We start from the raw sequence: 24,461 nt of genomic DNA, 5'->3' as shown, positions 1-24,461 counted from the left end.
CTATTCATTCTAACAGATTTGCAACAGGTTCCAAATTCAGCCTGACAGAAATAACCAGCTAAGAACTGTCACGTCAGGGTTAACGGCGAGAAATGAGCTGAGGGAAAACCCACACACCTTGGCTGAAGGATACTCATGCTGACGCTCTCTCTCTTTTTGAGTGCAGGTTTGTGAGAAGTGGAAAAAAAAATAGTTCTTTCTTTGAAATCAAAACACGATGACACTGGCAGCAAAGCCACTTCCCTTAGTACCGAGCACTCACAAGGGAGAGAAGAATTAACTGTTCTTCAGTTTAAAAGGAGAAGAACAACAATAACAACAACAAAGCAGGACAGAATATAAGATTTGTGGTAGTTCCTGTATTCAAGAAACATGAAGTTAGACATTTTGACCTTCTGCCTTTTCTGTTTCCACTTTGAAGCCAGCTTTGGTAAGTGATATTCTGCGCTCTATTGGCTGCAATCCATTTGTGCCAACACATGTACAGAGCTAAAGGCTATACAGGCAGTGGTTATCAGAGAAACAACTAAAAGGCAGATATTGCCGACTTTTAGAAGTTTGCATGCTCGCTCATGGTGTGGTACAAAAAAAATGAACTGAGGTTAAATGCTGAAAACTGTACTTACAACTTCTATTGTAGAATTAATATTTTAAAAACAAGCAACTGCATGAATGGACCTTTTACATTCATCTCTCTGGAGGATTTTGTTTGTTCATCTGTTTTTTGTGTTTTTTTTTTACAAATGTTGTCCTTTTATTGAGAGGGAAGGCAAGATGGTATAGTCCAATCTCAGCAGATCTCAGAAGCTAAGCAGGGTCAATCAGGACTGGGACGGGAGACCACCAAGGAAGGCTCTGCAGAGGAAGGCAATGGCCAACCACCTCTACTCTCACTTGCCTTGAAAGCCCCTCGCTGGGGTCACCTTAAGTCTTGGGTGGGAGACCATCAAGGAAAACTATGCAGAGGAAGGCAATGACCAACCACCTCTACTCTCACTTCCTTGAAAGACCCTTGCTGTGGTCACCTTAAGTCTTGGATGGGAGACCCCCAAGGAAGACTCTGCAGAGGAAGGCAGTGGCCAACCACCTCTACTCTCATTTGCCTTGAAAGACTCTTGCTGGGGTCACCTTAAGTCTTGGATGGGAGACCATCAAGGAAGACTTTGCAGAGGAAGGCAATGGCCAACCACCTTTGCCTCTCACATGCCTTGAAAGACCCTTGCTGTGCTCATCATAAGTCATGGCATTTGATAATTAATAATCTTTTTATTACTTCTGTAAGGAAAACAACTTAATGCAAGTCAAGTGCACTACTTTTTATGGTCTCCTAACAAGGATGTATTTTACCAGTCCTCACAACCCTGGCAGTATTTATTTATTTATTTATTTTGTTAAACAAGCGTCCTGCATATGAACACATAAAAATACTGAATGGGATCCTTGGTCCATAGAGATCGGTCCTCCCATCTACTCAGACTGGCAATGGCTCTCCAAGGTCTTTCTTGTCACCTCCTACCTGAGCCTTTTCTCTGGAGATGCTGGGGATTGAACCTGGGACCTGAACTTGAAGGGCTGTCATGTAGAGGATGGTGTAGAATTGTTTACTCAGGTTCCAGAAAGTAGGACCAGAACAAAGGGGTTGAAATTAAATCAAAAGAGTTTCCGGCTCAACATTAGGAAGAACTTCCTGACCGTTAGAGTGGTTCCTCAGTGGAACAGGCTTCCTCAGGAGGTGGTGGGCTCTCCTTCCTTGGAGGTTTTTAAACAGAGGCTAGATAGCCATCTGACAGCAATGAAGATCCTGTGAATTTAGGGGGCGGTATTTGTGAGTTTTCTGGACTAGAGCCTGGAGGACCTTTCCAACTCTATGATTCTACATGCCAAGCAGATGCTCTACCACTGAGCCATGGCTCTCATGTATAATTTCTATAGGATTATTCTGAAGCATTGTTTTTGAATAGCTATGGATATATGATTATAAACATTTAAAAAATTAAAGTGTTTTTTTTAAAAAGAACTCAAACACCAAATGGTGATTAACACATGGAATTCACTGCCACAGCAGGTGGTGGCAGCTACATGCATAGCTTCAAGAGGGTATTGGATCAACATCTGGAGCAGAGATCCATCAGTGGCTATTAGCCACAGCGTATTGATAGAACTCTCTGTCTGGGGCAAGTGATGCTCTGTATTCTTGGTGCTTTGGGGGGGGGGCAACAGTGGGAGGGCTTCTAGTGTCCTGGCCCCACTGGTGGACCTCCTGATGGCACTTGGGGTTTTTTGACCATTGTGTGACACAGAGTGTTGGACTGGATAGGCCATTGGCCTGATCCAACATGGCTTCTCTTATGTTTTTATTGATGGAACTTTCTGTCTGGGGCAAGTGATGCTCTGTATTCTTGGTGCTTGGGGGGGGCACAGTGGGAGGGCTTCTAGTGTCCTGGCCCCACTAGTGGACCTCCTGATGGCACCTGGGTTTTTTGCCCACTGTGTGACACAGAGTGTTGGACTGGATGGGCCATTGGCCTTATCCAACATGGCTTCTCTTATGTTTTTATTGATGGAACTTTCTGTCTGGGGCAAGTGATGCTCTGTATTCTTGGTGCTTGGGGCGGCACAGTGGGAGGGCTTCTAGTGTCCTGGCCCCACTGATGGACCTCCTAATGGCACCTGGGGTTTTTGGCCACTGTTTGACACAGAGTGTCGGACAGGATGGGCCATTGGCTTAATCCAACATGGCTTCTCTTAGGTTCTTATGTTCTTCATTAGTACCTCCCTGCTTGAATGTTTAAACCTGAACAACGGGTGAAATCTGAACATGTCAAGTGACTTCTCTGTTTTTTTAAAACATCTGCAATCTGGCACCAAATGAGGCATTTATCTCAGAACATTAGCATTCATTTATATCCTGCCTTTCACTCCAATGAGAGTCCAAAGCAGCTCGCATCATTCTTGCCTCCATTTTACCCTCACATCTGCCCAGTGAGGTAAGTTAGGCAGTGAGCGTGTGACTGGCCCAAGGTCACCCAGCAAGCTTTCATGGCAGAGTGGAGATTCGAACCTGGGTCTCTTAGATCCTAGTCCAATACTTTCACCATCACACCACACTGGCTTCTTGAAGCAATGAGCTGTATGACGTAACTGGCTGATACAAACCATGCGCTTTAAGAGAGAGCCAGGCGGGCAGCCGTGTGGATCTGAAGCAACAGAACAAAGTCTGAGTCCTGCAGCACCTTTAAGAACAATAAAGTTTAATTCTGGCTATAAGTTTTTGCAGAGGTGGAATTCTAGCAGGAGCTCCTTTGCATGTTAGACCACACTCCCTGATGTAGCCAGTCCTCTGAGAGCTTACAAAAAAGAGCCTTGTAAGCTCTTGGAGGATTGGCTACATAAAGGGGTGTGTGGCCTAATATGCAAAGGAGCTCCTGCTAGAATCCCACCCCTGAGTTTTTGCATTTCAAAGTGCTTTTGTAGTGCAGAAAGAAGTCTCAAGATAGCATTAAAAAGAGAGGGTTCCATTTCCTTCGGATGAAAAAGGAGGTGAGGACTTATGACATCTTTTTAATATTATATGTTTAATATGCAACTATACATACATATCCTAAACATGGGTCAGCCACTTTCTCAGCTAATCGTATTGCACAGGATTGTATTGAAATGGATCAGGTGCTTTGTACGCTGCATTGAACCAACCACTTGGAGGAAGGGTAGGGTAAACATAAGATAATAAAATTAAATAACTGCCCCTACAGCAAGCAGTAAATCTGTTGATTCTGGTCAGATTTCCACAAGTCTGCACCTCTGTTAATTCCATCTAGAAATGCTTAGTGCTCTCTCTCTCTCTCAATTAAATTTGCTGATTGGCTAGTGCTGTTTCTTATAGCCAAACCAGATTGTTGATTTGGTAGGCAATCTCCTTCTCTCCCCTGTGAGTGAGCAGGGAAGAGGGAATGGCATTATGTAATGCTGTACCATCCAGGACTTTTTTTGTAGCAGAAACTCCTTTGCGTATTAGGCCACACACCCCTGATGTAGCCAGTCCTCCAAGAGCTTACAGTAGGCCCTGTACTAAGAGCTCTGTAAGTGCTTGGAGGATTGGCTACATCAGGGGTGTGTGGTCTAAGATGCAAAGGAGTTCCTGTTACAAAAAAAAAGCCCTGGTACCGTCACTTCTGGGTAGGAATTTCCCTGATTTCTATCGTAGAGATTGTGTTCTTTATCATAGAGAATAGGGAAATTCTTAGAGTGTCAGGCAACCTGGTGACATCACTTCTGCGTACTTAACTGGAAGTGACATTGTGGTGTCACATGCTGTTTTTGCTAGACTCTGTGATGGGCTGGTATCCCCAGGGTGCCTACTAATGACTTCACTGGTGTTAATTTGAACCTGCTCTAATCACACTGTGCTTATTATTGCCTAATACAAATAGTTGCAGAATTAATCCATGTTGTGATAAAATAACATTTTATTTGTGTAATTTTCTTCCAGTTGATGGTGACTGCTCGTCCTGCTCCAAAAGTTGTAAAGGTATGTTTTCTTTTGCATGTTTTGACTAGAAGAATCTAGAAACCTGACACGTTACTAAAACTACCCAGAACTTGAAATGCTTTGGGGAAACACATGGGATATCTCGACCCTGCCCCAAATTGAGGTGCTTCGGGCACCTCCAGGTCCATAGACCTTGGGCAGTCTGTAAGCAGGTCGGCAACTACTGGAGCCCAGTTCTCAATTATGGACACCTCTCCTGCTGAATAAGAGCCCTGTGGTGCAGAGTGGTAAAGCTGCAGTACTGCAGCCGGAGCTCTCTGCTCATGACCTGACTTCGATCCCAGCAGAAGCTGGTTCAGGTAGCCGGCTCCAGGTTGACTCAGCCTTCCATCCTTCCGAGGTCAGTAAAATGAGTACCCAGCTTGCTAGGAGGAAAGTTTAGATGACTGGGGAAGGCAATGGCAAACCACCCTGTAAAAAGTCTGTCGTGAAAATGTTGTGAAAGCAACATCACCCCAGAGTCGGAAACGACTGGTGCTTGCACAGGGGACTACCTTTACCTTTATCCTGCTGAAAGCAATGGGGATTGAGGCCATCATATCACTGCTCCTGAAGAGGCTGATAGATTTCCTAGAAGAACCCTGACGTTTGACTGCCACAGCTGTAGATTTCCATATGAAGCTGTTCTAAAGGACATTGCGGAGAAGTAACAGGTGTCTTCTGCCTAACTCTGTGTTGCATTATGAACAAGTTTTAGGACTTAGCAACCTTCGATGTCTGGTTCAACTGAATGCTGAATTTTTAGGTATCCTATTTAGGGTCTGGCTAAATTGAGAGCCAATTTGGTGTAGTGGTTAAGTGCATGGACTCTTATCTGGGAGAACCGGGTTTGATTCCCCACTCCTCCATGATAGCTATGACTGACCCAAGGCCATTTCAACATTCCAACAGGAGGAGTGGGGGAATCAAACCTGGTTCTCCCAGATAAGAGTCCACACACTTAACCACTACACCAGACTGGCTGTCTAACATCCATGCCTTATGGAACTTAATGCTATTCTGCAGGGCATGTAAGGCAGAGATGTCCCACCAGGCATTTGGTTGAAGACAGTGATGGTTTTCCACAGGGCTTTTTTTGTAGCAGGAACTCCTTTGCATATTAGGCTGCATCTCCCTAATGTAGCCAGTCCAAGAGCTTACAGGACTCTTATTCCAGGGCCTACTGTAAACACCAGGAGGATTGGCTATATCAGGGAGGTGTGGCCTAATATGCAAAGGAGTTCCTGCTACAAAAAAAACCCCTGGTTTTCCATCTGGCTGACATTCCTGTTGCAATCCTCAACAAGATTAGGCTCACGTAGCATTTTGAAAAGCTTAAAAACAAGATCTAAAATGGTGGCACAGACTTCAGGATATGGTACCATCTAGTCCAGCCTTCCCAAGGGTATTCATCCACTTAGGTTGACATACCTGTCCTAAATCCAAAGAAATTATGAAAAATTCGTTATCGAATACCCCTTTGCTTTTTCAATGGATCCTCTCAATTCATTTCAAAAAAGGTTGCTTATATTTCTGACGCTGTTTCTCCTCTTGTGCACTGCTGACATTTTCCTTTAGAAAACCACAATATATCTATTCCTGAGGGGATGGATGGACTTCCAAGAAGAGCAGTGACATTTCATTGCCCCTTGACCGCCAGAGCTGTCGGGTTCCATATGAAACTGTTCAAAGGCCGCAACAGAGAAGAATTATGTACCTTCTACGCAGAGAACAGAACAGAAAATTCTAGCACCAAGTCTTGCAAGCCAGTGTTTTCTGCTAACAAAGTATCGTTTGAACTCAGAAATTTAAGCAAGGAAGTCGATACATACACTTGCTGCTTAGAAACGCTTGTCCCAATCTATAGTTGCTGCATTACGAACGAAACCTATCTATATCAATATATCCAAGACATCCACGGTAAGCTGATGTTCTCTTCTTTTGCCATAATCTGTAAATAAGATATACTAGACTCCCCTTCACAAAACAAACAAAACTACAAGAAAAATCCAGCAAACAAGGATTAACCCTTATTGCAGAGACTAGAGACATCTTCTTTCTGGATCTTCTAGTCCCGAGTCTAGTAGACCCTTAGAGACCAACAGGGTTGTTTGTTTGCTTGTTTGTTTTTGAGCACAAACACACAGAAACGCAGTTCTGGCTAGCTTGGTGCCGGGGTGTGTGGCCTAATATGCAAATGAGTTCCAGCTGGGATTTCCCTACAAAAACCACCTCCAAAAGCAAAGGAAATGAAACATCTTGGGCATTCATATGGGAGGATGCCTCTCAGACAAACTGCAAATAAGAAAGGTCCTCAGACAAAAACTGCAAAGAAGAAAGAAGAAGAAGAAGAACTTGGATTTATATCCCACCCTTCACTTTGAATGTCAGAGTCTCAGAGTGGCTTACAATTTCATTTACCTTTAGGGTTGCCAATCCCCAGGTGGGGGCAGGGGATCCCCCGGTTTGGAGGCCCTCCCCCCGCTTCAGGGTCATCAGAAAGCGGGGGAAGGGGAGGGAAATGTCTGCTGGGAACTCTATTATTCCCTATGGAGATTTATTCCTATAGAAAATAATGGAGAATTGAGCCGTGGGTATATTGGGTTCGGGGGGGAGGGCTGTTTTTGAGGTAGAGGCACCAAATTTTCAGTACAGCATATAGTGCCTCTCTCCAAAATATCCCCCAAGTTTCAAAACGATTGGACCAGAGGGTCCAATTCCATGAGCCCCAAAAGAAGGTGACCCTATCCTTCATTATTTCCTATGGAAGGAAGTAATTGAAAAGGTGTGCAGTCCCTTTAATTGTGATGGCCAGAACTCTCTTTGGAGTTCTATTATGTTTGTCACAGCCTTGATCTTGGCTCCATCCATAATGTCTCCTGGCTCCACCCCCAAAGTCCCCAGATATTTCTTAAATTGGACTTGGCAACCCTATTTACCTTCCTCCCCCACGACAGACACCCTGTGAGGTAGGTGGGGCTGAGAGAGCTCTCCCAGAAGCTGCCCTTTCAAGAACAGCTCTGTGAGAGCTATGGATAACCCAAGGCCATTCCATCAGCTGTAAGTGGAGGAGTGGGGAATCAAGCCCAGTTCTTCCAGATAAGAGTCCACACACTTAACCACTACACCATACTGGCTCTCGAAGTACACCAGGAGGCTAATGATTTCATTGAGGCTCTGAACTTCCACAGGGCCTTCCAGTCAGCTCACATAGGCCTGTAACACTATTTCATATTATATCACCTGATAACTTGCAGTGGAATACGTGAGACTGGAGGGAAGGAAGGAAGGAATAGGTTTGCCAAGTCCTATTCAAGAGATATCTGGGGACTTTGGGGTGGAGCCAGAAGCATGGGTGTGACAGGCATAACTGAACTCCAAAGGGAGTTCTGGGCATCATATTTAAAGGGACAGCATACCTTTTAAATGCCTTCCCTCCATTGGATAGGGGCACCTTCTTTTGGGGCTCATAGAATTTGACCCCCATGTCCAATCGTTCTGAAACTTGGAGAGTGTTTTGAGGACAGGCAGTGGATGCTATGCTGCAAATTTGGTGCCTCTACCTCAAAACACAGCCCCAACAGAACCCCAGATACCCACAGATGACTTCACCCATGTCCTATGGGAATTGGTCTCCATATGGAATAATGGAGTTATCAGCAGACATTTCCTTCCCCCGCTTTCTGTTGACCCTGAAGTGGGGGGAGGGTCTCCAAATGGGGGCATCGCCTGCCCCCACCTGGGAATTGGCAACCCTAGGAAGGAAGCAGGGAAAGAGAGGAGATGTGAGGGGTAGGAAGGGAAGGAAAGACTGGGGGGGGGGGGAGGAGAGTGGATGATGAGGGGAGACTGAGAAATGTAGGAGGGAGGGAACAAAGAAAGCAGGGGAAGGGGAGACGCTTGCAGGATCTATGAGGGGGAGAGAAGGCCGAGATAGCATGGGAAAGAGGATGTGGTTGCTTTCCTTCTGTGAGTTCTCACGGGTCCCATTGAGAAAACACCAGCTGACTGTTCTGGGTCATTGACATAAGAAAAGAATGGTAAGCCTGCTAAATTTCAATGTTGATGTCCGTTTTATTGTTAAAATGCACCTCTCAAACTTGTCCAGCAAGCATGGTCTCAGCCCATGGGCAGTGTTCCCTCTAAGCTGAGTTAGCGTGAGCTCACACATTTTTGTCTTAGCTCAGGAAGATTGGCCCAAAAGCGAGCTAATTTATACAGCAGCCAAACTGCTGACTCAGAACTGTAATGCCAGTGTTTGTGTCCTTTATATAAAGTCTATATCTCTGCTACCTAATCTTAAATAGGTACACACATGGCCTGGCCTCACATGAACTCACATGGACCCTCAATGTTCTAATCAAACTATTTCTTTCCCATTCTGCTCTGCTACGTGGGTCAGCGGGTGAGGAGCTTTTGATGGAATTCTAATGCAATGCCCCCCTGAATTCCTGAACTTCTAGGCTTTGATGCCCAACCTGTTCTGATACTCTGATGTTGTGGGAAATCATACACAGCATTGATGGCACAGTCTGTATGGGTTAGTGTGCAGTTATCTTACTTCTGGGTGGGCAGGGCATTGCTTCCTGCACTTCAGGTTTTATGTTAATGCGCTGAGCTGGGTGCACAAGAAGCTCTTATCTGATATTACAATGGCATGTCATGAAAGAACTGTGCTAGGCCTAATCCAGAGAGCCGGAAGTGGAACATTTGAAAGGGCTTGCCTTTTATATGGATATTTGGGTGTTAATTACTTGCAATTAATGCCCAGAGCCAGTTTGGTGTAGTGGTTAAGAGCAGCGGACTCTAATCTGTTGAGCCAGGTTGGATTCCCCACTCCTCTTCCACATGCAGCCAGTTGGGTGACCTTGGACCAGTCACAGTTCTCACGACTCTCTCAGCCCCACCTGACTTACAAGGTGCCTGTTGTGGAGAGAGGAAGGGAAAGGAGATTGTGAACCATTCTGAGACTTCAAGTATTGAAGGGTGGGTTATAAATCAAATCTCTTCCTCCTCTTCTCCTCCTCCTCCTCCTCCTCATGGGGCTGAGGGAGTACTGAGAGAACTGGGACTGGCCCAAGATCATTCAGCAGGCCTCATGTGTCTCAAAGCATCTGACAATTGCCTCCCTTCCTCCCCCAACAACAGGCACCTTTAGGGGCTCGTGGGACTGAGAGAGTTCTGAGAAAACTGGTACCAGCCAAGGCCCCCAGCAGGCTTCATGAGAAGAATAAGTGGGGAATAAAACCTGGTTCTCTACATTAGAGTCATTGCTCTTAACCACTACACCATGCTGGCTAGAGAGGCATGCACATCATCTGCACTGAGTAGGGTTGCCAAGTCCAATTCAAGAAATATCTGGGGACTTTGGGGGTGGAGCCAGGAGACTTTGGGGTGGAGCCAGGAAACATTGAGGGTGGAGCCAGGTGCAAGCGTGTGACATGCAGAACTGAACTCCAAAAGGGAAGTTCTGGCCATCACATTGAAAAGGACCACACACCTTTTAAATGCCTTCTCTCCATAGGAAATAATGATGGATAGGGGCACCTTCTTTGGGGGCTCATAGAATTGGACCCCCAGTCCAATCTTTTTGAAACTTGGATGGTATTTTGGGGAGAGGCACTGGATGCTATGCTGAAAATTTGGTGCCTCTACCTCAAAAAACAGGGCCCTCAGAGCCCCAGATACCCACAGATCAATTCTCTATTTTACCCTATGGAAATCGTTCTCCATAAGGAATAATGGAGTGCCGAGCAGAAATTTTCCTTCCCCCCCCCCCGCTTTCTGATGACCCTGAAGTGGGGGGAGGGCTTCCAAACCAGGGGGTCCCCTGCCCCCCCCTGGGGATTGGCAATCCTAGCACTGAGGGAGATTGGCAAGATAATGATACCGCCTCACATGCCTTCCAGTTTTTGTTCTGCACCACAGACAAGCCTCAAGTACTAATTCTGCATATTATTTTTTATCCTAGTCCAAGCTTCAGAAGAGTGTTTCTTATCGGCATTTCAGTCATGGATGCTCGTCCTTCTTGCTGCTTTCTCCACCGTCAGCTGCATCTGCTGCTTCCTATTCCATTGCCTCAGAAGCACGGTTAGTGATTCCCACAGCATGCTTCAAAACCATCCGTCCTCTTTCTGCGACGTCTGGGCCTTGATTTAGTGAGGTACTGAGTAAGTAGACAGGCTGAGAGGCACACACAAGAGTCAGCACATGGAAAGTGCTTCGGTGAACAAATTTGAGCCGTTTATTTACTACCTGAATCCAGTCATCAGTGACAGCCGTTCACTTCTAATTTTTTTTCTAAGGCAGAATTGTTTATCGATTTAAGGACGTGGAGCCACTAGAAGCAGGAGAAAAGTGTGTGGGCTTCAGCAAACGTATCTGAGGAAGCAATTCCCCTGATTGCTTCCTGCCAGAGGAGCAGCAAATAATCAGTGAGGCCCCAATTGGCTCTGAAGTCACTGAGGCCCCCTCTTCAACAGCCATGGAAAGAAGAGGGTGAACGAGATTGATTTCTTTCTGCAGTGGATTTGCCAAAGAGCCTCTAAATCAATTTCACATCATTGCTGCTTGGATCTGAAAGCAAGTGTGAAGGCTGTGACATGTGTTACCTCCCAACTCCCCAGCCTTCATGAGATGTGTGAACGTCGGTACAGGTTCTTTTTTAGTCTTTTAGGAGGGTTCCATGCAAAGCCATTATCAAATACATGTGTCTCAGCACGAAACAATCTTTTTTAGTAAGCTATCTGGCCGCCCAATCAATGGGGAGATGATTGGGTTGTCAGATAGCTTACGGGGAAAAAAAATCCAGATATATCAAACCCAACTTGCAAAGCATCATCAGCTGCTCCACATTTGAGCTGGGCATTGGAGAGTCAGTCTTGTGTAGTGGTTAAGCATACAGACTCTTATCTGGGAGAACCGGGTTTGATTCCCCACTCCTTCACTTTCAGCTGCTAGAATGGCCTTGGGTCAGTCATAGCTCTGGCAGAGGTTGTCCTTGAAAGGGCAGCTGCTATGAGAGCTCTCTCAGCCCCACCCACCTCACAGGGTGTCTGTTGTGGGGGAAGAAGATAAAGGAGATTGTGAGCCGCTCTGAGACTCTGATTCAGAGAGAAAGGCGGTGTATAAAGCTACAGCCTTCTTCTTCTTGTTCTTCCATTGGGAAGAGCAACGTCCCCCAATGCTACCCCTCCATGCTCAAAATGCACGCTTCACATTGTTTGGGCTTGCTAAGGTTTTCTGTTCATCAGACAGTTTAGCTTTTTCACTGAGTGTTCAGGAAAAAGTGAAAAAAATTCCGGATATTTAAATGTCCAGTATTTTCTCATGTTTTTCCCTGGATAGTCATTGAAAATACTGGATTGTCTGGGTTAATACTGGATACCTGGCAGCCTTACTCACCAACTGATGGCCCTTCGTACATACAGCATACAGTTTCCCCAATAGCAGTATGAATTTATGTCAGAAAGTTAGGATGTAGAGATTAGAGATGGACAGAAACCGAATCACGAACCTAAATTCATCATGAATTGGTTTGTGGTTCCGAAGCCTCAGCTGGTACCCATCTATAGACGAACCAGGATTGTCAGTGTGGTTTTGGAGGTTTGTGGGATTCATGGTGAGAAGTGTTCCCTTTACATTGGTTTAGAATTCGCAACAGGCACATGCGGTAGTGGAGGCCAGATGGCGAATTCACTGCTTGGCCTACACTCCTGTGTAGGATCACTCCCCCCCTTCCAGTCTGCTGGCCTCGAACCTTGTGAACCCAAACCATTTCGCAGAGCAGAGTAAGTTCATCCAGGTTCGTGGTACCTCATGAACCGCAACGGAGATGAACCTCCGTTTTCCTGGTTTGTGACTATCCCTAATACAGATCATTTGAAGTCATTCAAGATTGATCACAAAGTTCTAAGGAAACCTAATTGTCCTGCTAAAAAAAAGAAATGGTGTGGGTGTGTGAGTGTGTGCATGGTTGGTTGGTAAATGTATGTATGAGAGTGTGTACATAGACATTAACGGTATGTTTCTTTTCTTTTGTATCTCCAGGCTTGCCAACATTCGGCCAGTTCTAGTGACTATAACAATGAATACATGGCCATGGCAGCTGTAATACCCAATGAAAAATCCAGGTGATATAAATATTCATTTATTAAATCAACTGTGATATGGAGCTAGCCTCCCCTCCAGGTTTGATTAATTGGCTCCCAAGACATAGTGGTGAACTGTGTTATCATGATGAACTATGCACTACCTGTAATTTAAGTATGCTGCATGTTTATACTATGCCGTGGCATCGAGTGGGGAGTGGCTGGGAAACCACAGGTAGAATTCCAGGTAAAATATAAACTAGAACCATGTTGGATACACAATCACAAGTATGCAATAATTCCCAAGATTGTCATCATAAGACTGCTATACACGACTGCTGCACAGGTTCCAAGCTACATGCAGGCTATTTCCTCATGTGGGTACCAAGAGGTGCCCCATCCTGGAAGCAGCCATGAGATGAAGGGGGGCAGCAAGTGGACGCAGTGTTTGCATGCCTTGTCCTTGTGCTGCTTGCTGCAGTCCCCCCCCCCAGTCTTGTCATTACAACAATTGCCCTGAACCTTCCACTGCCCAGCATTGCGTCTTCCTTCCTTCCTAGTTGGGTTGCCAGGCATGGTTGCCTAGCAACCAGTGGGAGACTTGCGGGAGGTACCAGTGGTGTCATGGTGTCACTTCAGGGGGAAAAAATGGAAGTGACATCATGCATCTCCAGGAATTGTCAGAAGGTTTTTCCTTAGAGTTTCTGGTGATCCCTGCAGAGGGCTGATTAGGGTTGCCAAGTCCAATTTAAGAAATATCTGGGGACTTTGGGGGTGGAGTCAAAGAGACATTGGGGATGGAGCCAGGAGCAAGGTTGTGAAAAGCATAACTGAACTCCAAAGGGAGTTTAAAGGGACTGCACACCAGTAGCTCATGAAGTAGAATTTTGGCTCACAAGACTCCACAGCTTAGAGGGAGCATTGCCCCCCACACCCCCCGTGACCTCTGCTCTATCTTCAGAAGATGGCAAAAAACCCCAAACAAACCTTGCAGAAACATGCTTCCTATGTTACACGATTTGGAAAAAAATTCTTGTAACCAATTCAGTGTTTTGTTTCAGGCGCGAACACTTGAGAAGGCCCATTGCAATATAGAACGGTCTCAGGGCACAGCACAAAAGAACTTTCCGTCCACCTTGTAATCTGCAGCTGAACCGCGTTTTTCGTGCTGATAACTGCTGGCGTTACTTGACTCAGAAACTGGACAAGTCATTCTCCATTTTCTTGTTGTGACTTCATTCTTTGTACACTAAGCAAGAGGAGTGTGTTTGAATAATAGGCACCAAGTCTTCAGAATTTGCTTTCCTGGGAGAATAGTTGCAATGTTACAGAAAGGTAGACTAGGTCCATTGGCTAACTCCATTGAGAGTCAGTTTGACTCTTATCTGGGAGAACCGGCTTTGATTCCCCACTCTTCCACATGCAATTACAGGAGTGACCTTTGGTCTGTCATAAGTCTGTCAGAGTTGTTCTGGAAAGAGCAGATTCTGTCAAAGCTTTCAGCCCCACCTACCTCACAGGGTGTCTGTTGTGGGGAGGGGAAGGAAAAGGAGATTGTAAGCCGCTCTGAGACTCCTTTGGGTAGTGAAAGGCGAGGTATAAATCCAGTCTCCTCCTCCTCCCCCTTCTACCTTCCTTTGCTGATATAACGCATCTCTTCTGTGAGCCCCGACAGACTCACCATGATTTATGTGAATTATGAGGATATGTCTTCCTTTCATTTTCCTTCTTAGCCTGTACATTATTTAGACTTTAGTATAGACATGTTGATCCTTCACTGAGTGACTTTTTGGGGGGCCATGTAGGGAAGTATTTGGAGTGAAGAGTTGGCAGACCTAGACACAAAATGGTGGCCCGGGCAAAGAATGGGTCTTCCATTTGTTTACAGTATGATTGCCTTATTTTTATTGCACTTGTAGCCCATTTCGAGTCCTTGATATATGAGTTGTGTGCATGATAGACTGCTGAGATATAAGATGAAACATTTTCATTAGGTCTGTATTTATTCATGCTGTGTCTGAACCAGGGCTTTTTTTTTAGCAGGAACGCACCGGAACACAGTTTCAGCTTGCTTGGTGTCAGAGGGTGTGGCCTAATATGCAAATGAGTCCCTGCTGGGCTTTTCCCACCAAAATCCCTGCACAAAACAATGGTGATGTCAGAGGGTGTGGCCTAATATGCAAAGGAGTTCCTGCTGGGCTTTTTCTACAAAAAAAGCCTTGGTGTGAACAAATAAAAAACAAGTTTTTCTCTAAACTTATTGATGCTTCCTAATTTTAAGAATAAATCAGGGGTCAAAAATTGTACTGTAAGCTGATGTTGGACAAGCCAGTATTAAAACATGTAGGTGACTTGCCTTACAGTGCAACCTGAAGCAGACTTACACCCTTCTAACTTCATTGAAGTCAATGAACTTAGGAGGGTGTAGTTCTCCTTAAAGGTAAAGGTAGTCCCCAGTGCAAGCACCGAGTTGTTACCAACTCATTGGGTGACGTCACATCATGACGTTTTCTTGGCAGAATTTTTATGGGTATGGTTTGCCATTGCATTCCCCAGTCATCTACACTTTATCCCCGGCAAACTGGGTACTCATTTGACCAACACTGGAAGGATGGAAGGCTAAGTCAACCTTGAACCAGCCTTGGCAGGGAGGGTATGGTATAAATCGAATTAAACATAAGCATAGTGAGCCAGCCCATCATATATGAACAATGTCTCCTGTCGTGCCTAGTTTGGCAGTGTTCTGAATGTGTCAGAGAACAGGTAGAATGCAACAACAGACAATTAAAATATGTTATGTGGTTTTCATGTGGGAGAGCCAGTTTGGTGTAGTGGTTAAGTGTGCGGACTCTTACATGGGAGAACCGGGTTTGATTTCCCACTCCTCCACTTGCAGCTGCTGGAATGGCCCTTGGGTCAGCCATAGCTCTGGCAAGGGTTGTCCTTGAAAGGGCAGTTGCTGGGAGAGCCTTCTCAGCTTCACCTACCTCACAGGGTGTCTGTTGTGGGGGGAGAAGATATAGGAGATTATAAGCCGCTCTGAGACTCTGATTCAGAGAGAAGGGCGGGGTATAAATCTGCTGTTTTCTTCTTCATATGTAGACAAGCTAGGTAAGTAAAGGTAGAAATATACATGATATGGAAGACACAAAGTTCCCATTTCCAGATTTTCCTCATAGGGTACATGCAGGAGGAGGGCACTTGCAGATGAGAAACAGTCTTCAGAAGAGTACCTTGTATCTTCAATAAGCCTATGCCCCAGCTAAAAGTGGTGGGATGATAGTGAGATCTGTGATTAAAATACGTTTTGTGGAAAGTGGAGTCTAAGGCAATCTTATCACTTATCACAGTGATCTCACTTCCTGTTTGTGTCTACAGCTCAGAGTTTCCCCCACCTGTGCGTTTCTCACCAAGAACTTGATATGCAGATCAAAGTACTTGTTGAGGCCACTAAGAAGACAGTCTGTCATTTGCTCAGTAGAACGAGCTGGGTGAGGAAGCTATCTTTGCCCAATGCAGAACAAAAATACCGTAGGACAAATATATCTTTATCTAGACATGGACCGCTGCACTGTACCAACTGCCTGACAGTGCCTGTTCTCTAATTCTCTAATGTTCAAGGTCAGCCATTTTGTGCAGTGGTGCATTGTAGTGGGCAACGGGTGACTCATTCCAAGAGCTCTGATGTGGTTGCCAAAATGTGAAGAGCTCTTCTACTGCCAATATAGAAAGCCATAGTGGTTCAATATGAAACTGCTAAGAGGCAACTTTCATACATTTGTTCTGGAAAAAAGGTTCAGTAGTTGTTTCAAAAGGGACTCATTAGCTTGTTGTTGTCCACAAAAACATGCCAAAATATGTTATGTATAGGAAGCCAATATTACTGAGTTACTTAGGCACTGTATGAATTATGAAGTATCTGTGGTGAAGAGAACTCTGCTGAGAAGAAACATACTTCTCCAACAAAACACATAATATATGAAAACTTGTCTGCAAGAAGTGGCATTCACTGAAGTGACACTGTTTTTCTTTTTTAAAAAATTATTAATTTTTTTCATCAATAACACATCAGTACTAATACACAACAAGATATGTTGAAAGATAGTTTTCAAGAATGAGCTCAACAGGATACTATGAGGTAATTTCTTGTAACATATGGGGTTTATGTAACTATCTCAATAACCCTTAGCTACATTGACTCCAAGGCTGGGTCCAGACTGGCAGTTTAAGCTGACACAGGGATGGCTGGCAGGCGGATTTAAAAATCAAGTCCAAATGTGCACATCTGCCGCCCGTCTGGCTCCATTACTCATTCCGTCTTCTGGTGTCTCTGAGGTGACTCAAAACAATAGGGGGTTAAAAACATGCAAAATGATAGAAGCAGTACCTGCAGCTTTAAGAAAGGAATGCCCTCAATGACCATTGCTAGGCAACCACAACAGTATCGCCAGTCTTATAACCTTGGTTTCTGTCAGTAAAAGGCAGAGGCAAGGGGTAGGGTTGCTGGCTGTGTGAGAAAGAGAAAGAGGCAGGAAAAAGGGAGAAGCTAAGAGGTCTTTCAGAAAAGAGAAAAAGCAAATATCTTTGGGACCTGCATATCTTTGGGACCGCCTCTCCCCATCTGTCCCTCACAGATCATGGCACTCAATTGATCAACATCTGGTTGTCCCTGACTCCAAAGATGTCCAGCTGGCCTTGACTAGGTTCAGGGCTTTTTCTGTCCTGGCCTCAGCCTAGTGGAACAAGCCCCTTCTTGAGATCAGGGCCTTGTGGGATTTGTTACAATGCCATAGGGCCTGCAAGATGGAGCTGTTCCATCGGGCCTTTGGATGAGGCAGTAGACATCCAGATCTATCTTGGCCTTCTCACACTGACAATGCCAGCCCAAATTGAGCATCGCTTTTTGAACCCACCCTGATTGTGTTTGTTTATGTCTTAACATAAATATTGTTATCTTTGTGACGTATAACCCACTTGTGGGGAGGGTATGATAAAAATCAGACAAATCAAACAAACTAATGGTAGGAGAGTGGAAAATGAGATGTCCCTCCACACAGTGCTGGTGCTAGGGTGCCGGCACAAAGCCAGCACCCCAGGCATGGTGCCCCTCCCCTACCTGCCCCTGCCTGTACCCCTCCTCCCTGCACCCTTGCCCCCAGTGAGGGCAAGCTCAGCCTGCAGCCATGTGGTTTGCACAGCGTGCCCTGCTGCTGGCTGCCGTAGCTCCACCTCTCGTGTTGCATCTGTACTTCCAGAAGCACACATATGGCACAAGAGGCAGAGCTATGGCAGCTGGCGGCAGGGCATGCTATGCAAACTGCTCCACTGCCAGGGACAAGGGTGGGAAGGAGGGCCGAAACTGGTGCCCTCTCCACCAGGCTGCACTCCAGGCAGCCACCTAAGGTTGCCAAATGGACGAGCCAGTCGTGCCTCCCCAAATCCTTGCAGCTCTCTGGTTTGTATTATTCTAGCACTAAAATGTATAATGTGTGTGTGTATATAATTGTGCCATACTGTCCCTGGTGGAGGCAGTGGCAGGCTGGGCGTTGGAACACCCAAGGCTGTTGGTTTTGGATGATTTCAACGTCCATGTCAATGACCCATGCTCCACTCAGGCGACGGACCTAGTTTCATTCATGGTGACACTGGGACTCTCTCAATATGTAACAACATCCATGCACCAGGCTGGGGACATGCTGGATTTGGTCTTTGCGGCGGGAGTAACAGTGGCCGTATCACTGCTGATGCAGTGCTGTGGTTGAGCCACCATGCCCTGAAGGCCCATTTGAATGTTCCACTCCAACCTTGTTTGGGTGGCTGGCGTATTTTAGCTTGCTCACGAAGCCAAATGGACCCCATGCGGCTTCAGATGGCTTTGCGAGACTCTTGGCCTCCTGGCGATTCTCTCAATGAGCTGATGGAGACCTGGCAAAACTGGCTTTCCACGGCCATCAATGAGATCACTCCCAGGCGCTCTCTCCACCCCCATTCAAAGCTGGCTCCATGGCATATCCCGGAGCTACGGCTGATGAAACAAGGGCTGAGACGGCTAGAGAGGCAATGGCAGCATGCCTGTGATGAAGTGACAAGAACATCCTATAGGTCGTTTATGAGAACCTATGAGATGGCAGTCAAGGCTGCTAAGAGAGTCCATTTTATGGCCACAATTGCATCTGTGAACTCACACCCAGCACAATTGTTTAGAACAATTCAGTCACTAACTACCCTTCCACAGGGTAATGAAAATGTTAGGAAATTGGACATAGGCTGCGAGGCTTTTGCAAGTTTCTTCACAGATAAAGTCTTGTCACTCTGCTGCGATCTCCTGGCCACTCTTGAGACAGTAAAGGAACTTGAGGCTCTGTGTACGTCTTCTAGTCAGGTTTTGGATTACTTCACTCAGCCTGGAGGAAGTCAACAGTACGCTCTCTACTGTATGCCCAACTACTTGTAGTCTGGACCCAAGTCCATCCTGACTTATAAAGGCTAACTGGGATGAACTTCGGGTCCCCCTGAGGGAAATTGTAAATCGGTTCCTATCTGAAGGGACCTTCCCTCAGCCTCTTAAAGAGGCAATCGTCCGCCCCCTCTTAAATAAACCATCTCTGGACCCAGCCATATTGGCAAATTACCAGCCGGTGTCAAACTTGCCTTTTTTGAGCAAGATTATCGAGAGGGCGGTCGCGGTGCAGTTACAGAGCTTTCTGAATGACACTTCCATATTAAACCCTTTCCAAATTGGGTTCTGCCCGGGCCATGGAATGGAAACAGTTCTGGTCGCTCTCATGGATGACCTCCAGAGGCATCTGGATAGAGGTGCTTCTAGATCTATCGGCCGCGTTTGACACGGTCGATCATCAGTTGCTGACCTTGGTGACGCTGGGATACAGGGGTTGGCCTTACAGTGGCTCTCCTCTTTCTTTCAGGGTTGGGGACAAAGGGTGGCGATAAGGGAGGAACTGTCCCATCGGCACCCACTTGTGTGTGGTGTGCCACAAGGGGCAGTTCTATCCCCAATGTTGTTCAACTTCTATATAATAATAATAATAATAACTTTATATTTCTATCCCGCCCTCCCCGCCAAGGAAGGCTCAGGGCGGCTCACAGCATAAAAATACATTATACATCGAGTTATACTTATAAAATCATGGTTAAAACAATTACAGATTATATTAAAATTACATCGACAGTATGGTGCTAAAAACATTAGATCTTCAATAGAATTCAGTAACTAAAAGCATTTTCAACGACACTTCCTAGCTTGTCGTTAGTTGAAGGCTATTTTGAAGAGGTAGGTCTTACAGGCCCTACGGAATTGATCTAAGCATCGTAGGGCCCGTACCTCCTCTGGGAGTTGATTCCACAGCAGTGGAGCTGCAATAGAGAAGGCCCGATCCCGGGTGGCCTTCAATCTGGCCTCCCTTGGCCCAGGGATATTCAGTTGTTTTTTTCCAGCTGACCTCTGCACTCTCTGGGGCTCATATGGGGAGAGACGGTCCCTCAGGTAGGCAGGTCCTCGACCAAATAGGGCTTTAAAGGTGATAACCAGCACTTTGTAATGAACTCGGTATACCACTGGCAGCCAGTGCAGTCCGTGTAGCCCTGGCTGTATGTGCTCCCACCTTGGGAGCCCCAATAACAGCCTAGCCGCCGCGTTCTGCACCAACTGCAGCCGCCGAGTTCGGCACAAGGGCAGCCCCATGTAGAGGGCGTTGCAGTAATCCAGTCTCGAGGTGACAGTAGCATGGATCACCATTGCTAGGTCACGGCGCTCCAGGAAGGGGGCCAACTGCTTCGCCCGTCGAAGATGAAAGAACGCGGACTTGGCAGCGGCCGCTATCTGTGCCTCCATTGATAATGAAGGCTCCAGAAGAACCCCCAAGCTCTTGGCCTTATGGGCCGCTTTCAGCAGCACACCGTCAAAGACCGGCAAGGGGATTTCCCTTCCCAGGGCACCGCGACCCAAGCAAAGGACCTCTGTCTTCGTTGGATTCAACTTCAGCCCGCTCAGTCTGAGCCAACCTGCCACTGCTTGCAATGCTAGGTCCAGGTTTTCTGGGACGGAGTCAGGTCGGCCGTCCATTAGCAGATAGAGCTGGGTGTCATCTGCGTATTGATGGCACCCAAGCCCAAATTTCCGAGCAATCTGGGCAAGGGGGCGCATGTAGATGTTAAATAACATCGGGGAGAGAACTGCCCCTTGTGGCACCCCACACACTAGTGGGTGCTTCCGGGACCGTTCTCCCCCAATTGCGTCGGTGAGCCGGCGGGCCAGTAGCCGATGACCGACCGTGTTGAACGCGGCCGACAGGTCCAACAACATCAGCACCGCTATGCCGCCTCGATCCAGATGCCGCTGGAGGTCATCTACCAAGGCGACCAGCACTGTCTCCATCCCATGACCTGGACAAAAGCCAGACTGGTGGGAGTCTAAGGCGGAAGTGTCATCCAAAAAACTCTGCAACTGCAACACCACTGTCCTCTCTATAACCTTACCTAAAAATGGTAGGTTTGAGACCGGTCGGTAGTTCGCCAATTCGGCTGGGTCTGCTGTACTCTTTTTTAAGAGAGGGCGGACCATGGCCTCTTTCAAGGATGTTGGAAATTGCCCTTCCAAGAGGGATCTATTTATGATATTCCGTACAGGATATCTGAGCTCCCTCTGGCAAGATTTAATTAGCCAGGAGGGGCATGGGTCAAGATCACAAGTTGTAGGGCGTACAGTTGAGAGGATTTCGTCGACTTCCCCAAGACTAAGCGCGTCGAAGTGATCCAAGGTAACACCAGAAGACAGGTACGGAGCCCCTGGTTCTTGTACTGCATCCAATGTGGCAGGAAGGTCCTGGCGGAGATTTTATCTGCAAAAAATTTCGCAAAAGCCTCACAGCCTATTTCCAATTCTCTCATGTTTGGTCTGCCTTGAGGCAGAGTGGTCAAATTCTCGATTATCTTAAATAATTGTGCCGGGCGCAAGTTTGCAGATGCAATCCTAGCCGCAAAGTAATCCTTCTTTGCGGCTTTGACTGCCATCTCATAAGACTTCATAAACGTTCTATAGAATGTTCTCGTCGCTTCGTCACGAGTATGCCGCCACCGCCTCTCTAGTCGTCTGAGTCCCTGTTTCAGTTGGCGTAGCTCCAAGGTATACCAAGGAGCCAGCCTACTTCGGGGGCGCAGAGGACACCGGGGTGCAATCTCGTTGATGGCCCTGGATAGCCTGTCATGCCAGGTCTCTACCAGGTCATCAAGGGAATTGCTAGGGGGCCAAGGGTCCCGCAGAGCCCTTTGGAACCGCTCAGGGTCCATCAGACTCCGCGGGCGAGCCAAAATAGGCTCGCCGCCCATACAGGGCTGAGGAGGTGCACTCACACGAGCCTTGAGGGCTAGGTGGTCCGACCATGGCACCGCTTCTGCTGCGATACCGTCCACCAAAATCCCGGACGCAAAGATCAAGTCTAACACGTGCCCGGCCTGATGCGTGGAGGTGGTAACAAATTGGGAGAGTCCCAGTGTCGCCGTGGAAGACACTAGGTCCAGCGTCTGATTGGAGGCCGCGTCGTCCGCATGGACGTTGAAGTCACCCAAGACCATAAGCCTTGGGAACTCCAATGCCCAGCCCGCCACCACCTCCATCAGGGCTGGTAAGGTGCTGGTTGGTGTGCCTCCATCAGGGCTGGTAAGGCGCTGGCTGGTGCGTTAGCAGACAGTACACGAGCCAAATTGCCAACCCCTCCCCCACTTCCCACGCCAGACCGGCACATTCCAAGCCATCGATCGTTGGGGCCGGGAGAGCCCTGAAGGAGTAATCCTCCCGTATGAATAGCGCCACCCCTCCCCCCCGGCCAGTTGTCCGTGATTGGTGAAAGACCGAGTAGCCTGGGGGCACCATCTGGGAGAGAGCCACCGTCTCTCCGTCCCGCACCCAGGTCTCGGTCAAGCAAGCCAGGTCCATATCCAGCTTAAGCAGGTAATCCCTGAGGATTGAGGTCTTATTATTTATGGACCTGGCATTACATAACACCAATGACGGAGACTGGCTTTCCCTCCTAGCCCCACTACCTGCCTCCGTCGGGATGGGACGCAGACCGGAAGAGGGCCAAGCGCTGTTTTGTCTCCGCCTCCTTCCCATATAATTCTGTCTGCTCCCACCGTCATACCTTCCCCTCCCCATGAGCACTGGGATCCCTAGGCCAGACATCCACTCTGTACCCGATCCTTCACCAATGTCAAGTTGGCTTGCTACCCAGTTGTCTTATCCAAACTTCACCCCCCTCACCCTCCTCTACTTCACAATTCCAAATTGCCTGGTCCTCTATTAGTTTAATCCGTAGTTATTTAAATTTAAGCCCCCTTGCCATGTGCCCCCTTGCCCAGATTGCCCAGAGGTTTGGGCTAGGATGTCATCAATATGTGGATGACACCCAGCTTTATCTACTGATGGGCGGCCAGTCCAGCTCCTCCATGGAAGATCTGACCACGGCACTTCAAGCTGTGGCAGGGTAGCTCAGACTGAGTTGACTGAAGCTGAATCCGACGAAGACAGAGGTCCTGTACCTAAGTCGTGGCGGTCTAGGAACCGAGGTCTTGCTACCGACCTTGGACAGGGCACCACTTACACCGGTGCCCAAGGTCAAAAGCTTAGGGGTGCTCCTGGATTCCTCTTTAAATATGGAGGCCCAGGTGGCAGCAACCGCCAGATCAGCCTTCTATCATCTACGGCTGATAAGGCAGTTGGTCCCTTACCTCGAATGCAGCGACTTGGCGACAGTGATCCACGCCACGGTCAACTCAAGCTTGGATTACTGCAATGCCCTCTACATGGGGCTGCCCTTGGTACAAACCCGGAAGCTTCAACTGGTGCAGAACGCAGCAGCCACGTTGTTAATGGGCCTTCCTATATGGGAACATATTCAACCTTTGCTGAAAGCTCTTCACTTGTTGCCTATTGCATCTGGGTTCATTTTAAGGTGTTGGTTCTTACCTTTAAGGCCCTATATGACCAGAGGCCTGCATACCTGAGGGACCACCTTTCCCCCCATGTTCCCTGAAGAGCACTTTAGTCTAGATCACAAAATCTACTTACAATCACCGGCCCTAAGGAGGCCAGGCTCATGTCAACTAGAACCAGAGCCTTCTCTGTAGTGGCCCCAAGCTGGTGGAATGAGTTGCCGGAAGAGGTCAGGGCCCTGCGAGAGCTCATACAGGTCTGCAGGGCCTGTAAGACAGTACTCTTCCACCAGGCATTTGTGCACTAGGCTGTCGGCCACTACAGTTTATAGCAGCATGTGAATCACCACCAACAATCTGCTGTACAGCAATTGCAGAGAGGATAATTTAAGATCTGCTATACAGAGAACTATAAAATTGGAAAATGTGAGATCATGGCACCGAAACATTTATTTCATGTCTCTTTTAGTCTACGTTTTATGGTTTTAATGCTGTATTATTATGTTGAATCATGCATGTCTGTGTGAGCCACTCTGAGCCCGCCTTGGCGGGGAGGGCGGGATATAAGCGGAATAAAATAAATAAATAAATAAATAATCCTCCCACAATCTGAGGTACTAAACTGAAGTTTGTTAGCTGGTCTCTAAATCCTTTTCTCTTAAGAGCAACATGATATGACTAAGTTTCAGGTTGCCGGTCTCTTCACCATGCTTTCAAAAATAAGTCACTGAATATCCTATTCCATTTCCCTAGTTAGGTGAAATGTAGAGATCTGCCTCTCTATGCCATGATGATGAGCTCAATTCACTCAGGGGGTAGAAGACATTAACTTTTTTTGTGCTGGTGGAGGGGGCAGTAAAATGAATTAGACAGACCAGCACTCCAGAGATATTAAA

General features: G+C 47.0%; 1 protein-coding gene across 1 annotated transcript; it reads left to right on the top strand.

Annotated features, from left to right (window-relative positions):
* The first annotated feature begins 327 nt into the window (after nt 1–327).
* On the top strand, nt 328–10,687 carry LOC132585225 (uncharacterized). Its single transcript, XM_060257031.1, has 4 exons — nt 328–430; nt 4,490–4,528; nt 6,107–6,448; nt 10,500–10,687. Exons 1-4 carry the CDS (start codon nt 373–375, stop codon nt 10,685–10,687), a joined length of 627 nt encoding a protein of 208 aa, XP_060113014.1. The 5' UTR covers nt 328–372.
* Nucleotides 10,688–24,461: the final 13,774 nt, after the last annotated feature.

This window comes from Heteronotia binoei, chromosome 16, assembly GCF_032191835.1.
Source record: "Heteronotia binoei isolate CCM8104 ecotype False Entrance Well chromosome 16, APGP_CSIRO_Hbin_v1, whole genome shotgun sequence".
In the NCBI taxonomy this organism is placed as follows: domain Eukaryota; kingdom Metazoa; phylum Chordata; class Lepidosauria; order Squamata; family Gekkonidae; genus Heteronotia; species Heteronotia binoei.
The sequence above is the reverse complement of the archived record's forward strand: the minus strand, read 5'-3'. Positions and strand labels throughout refer to the sequence as shown.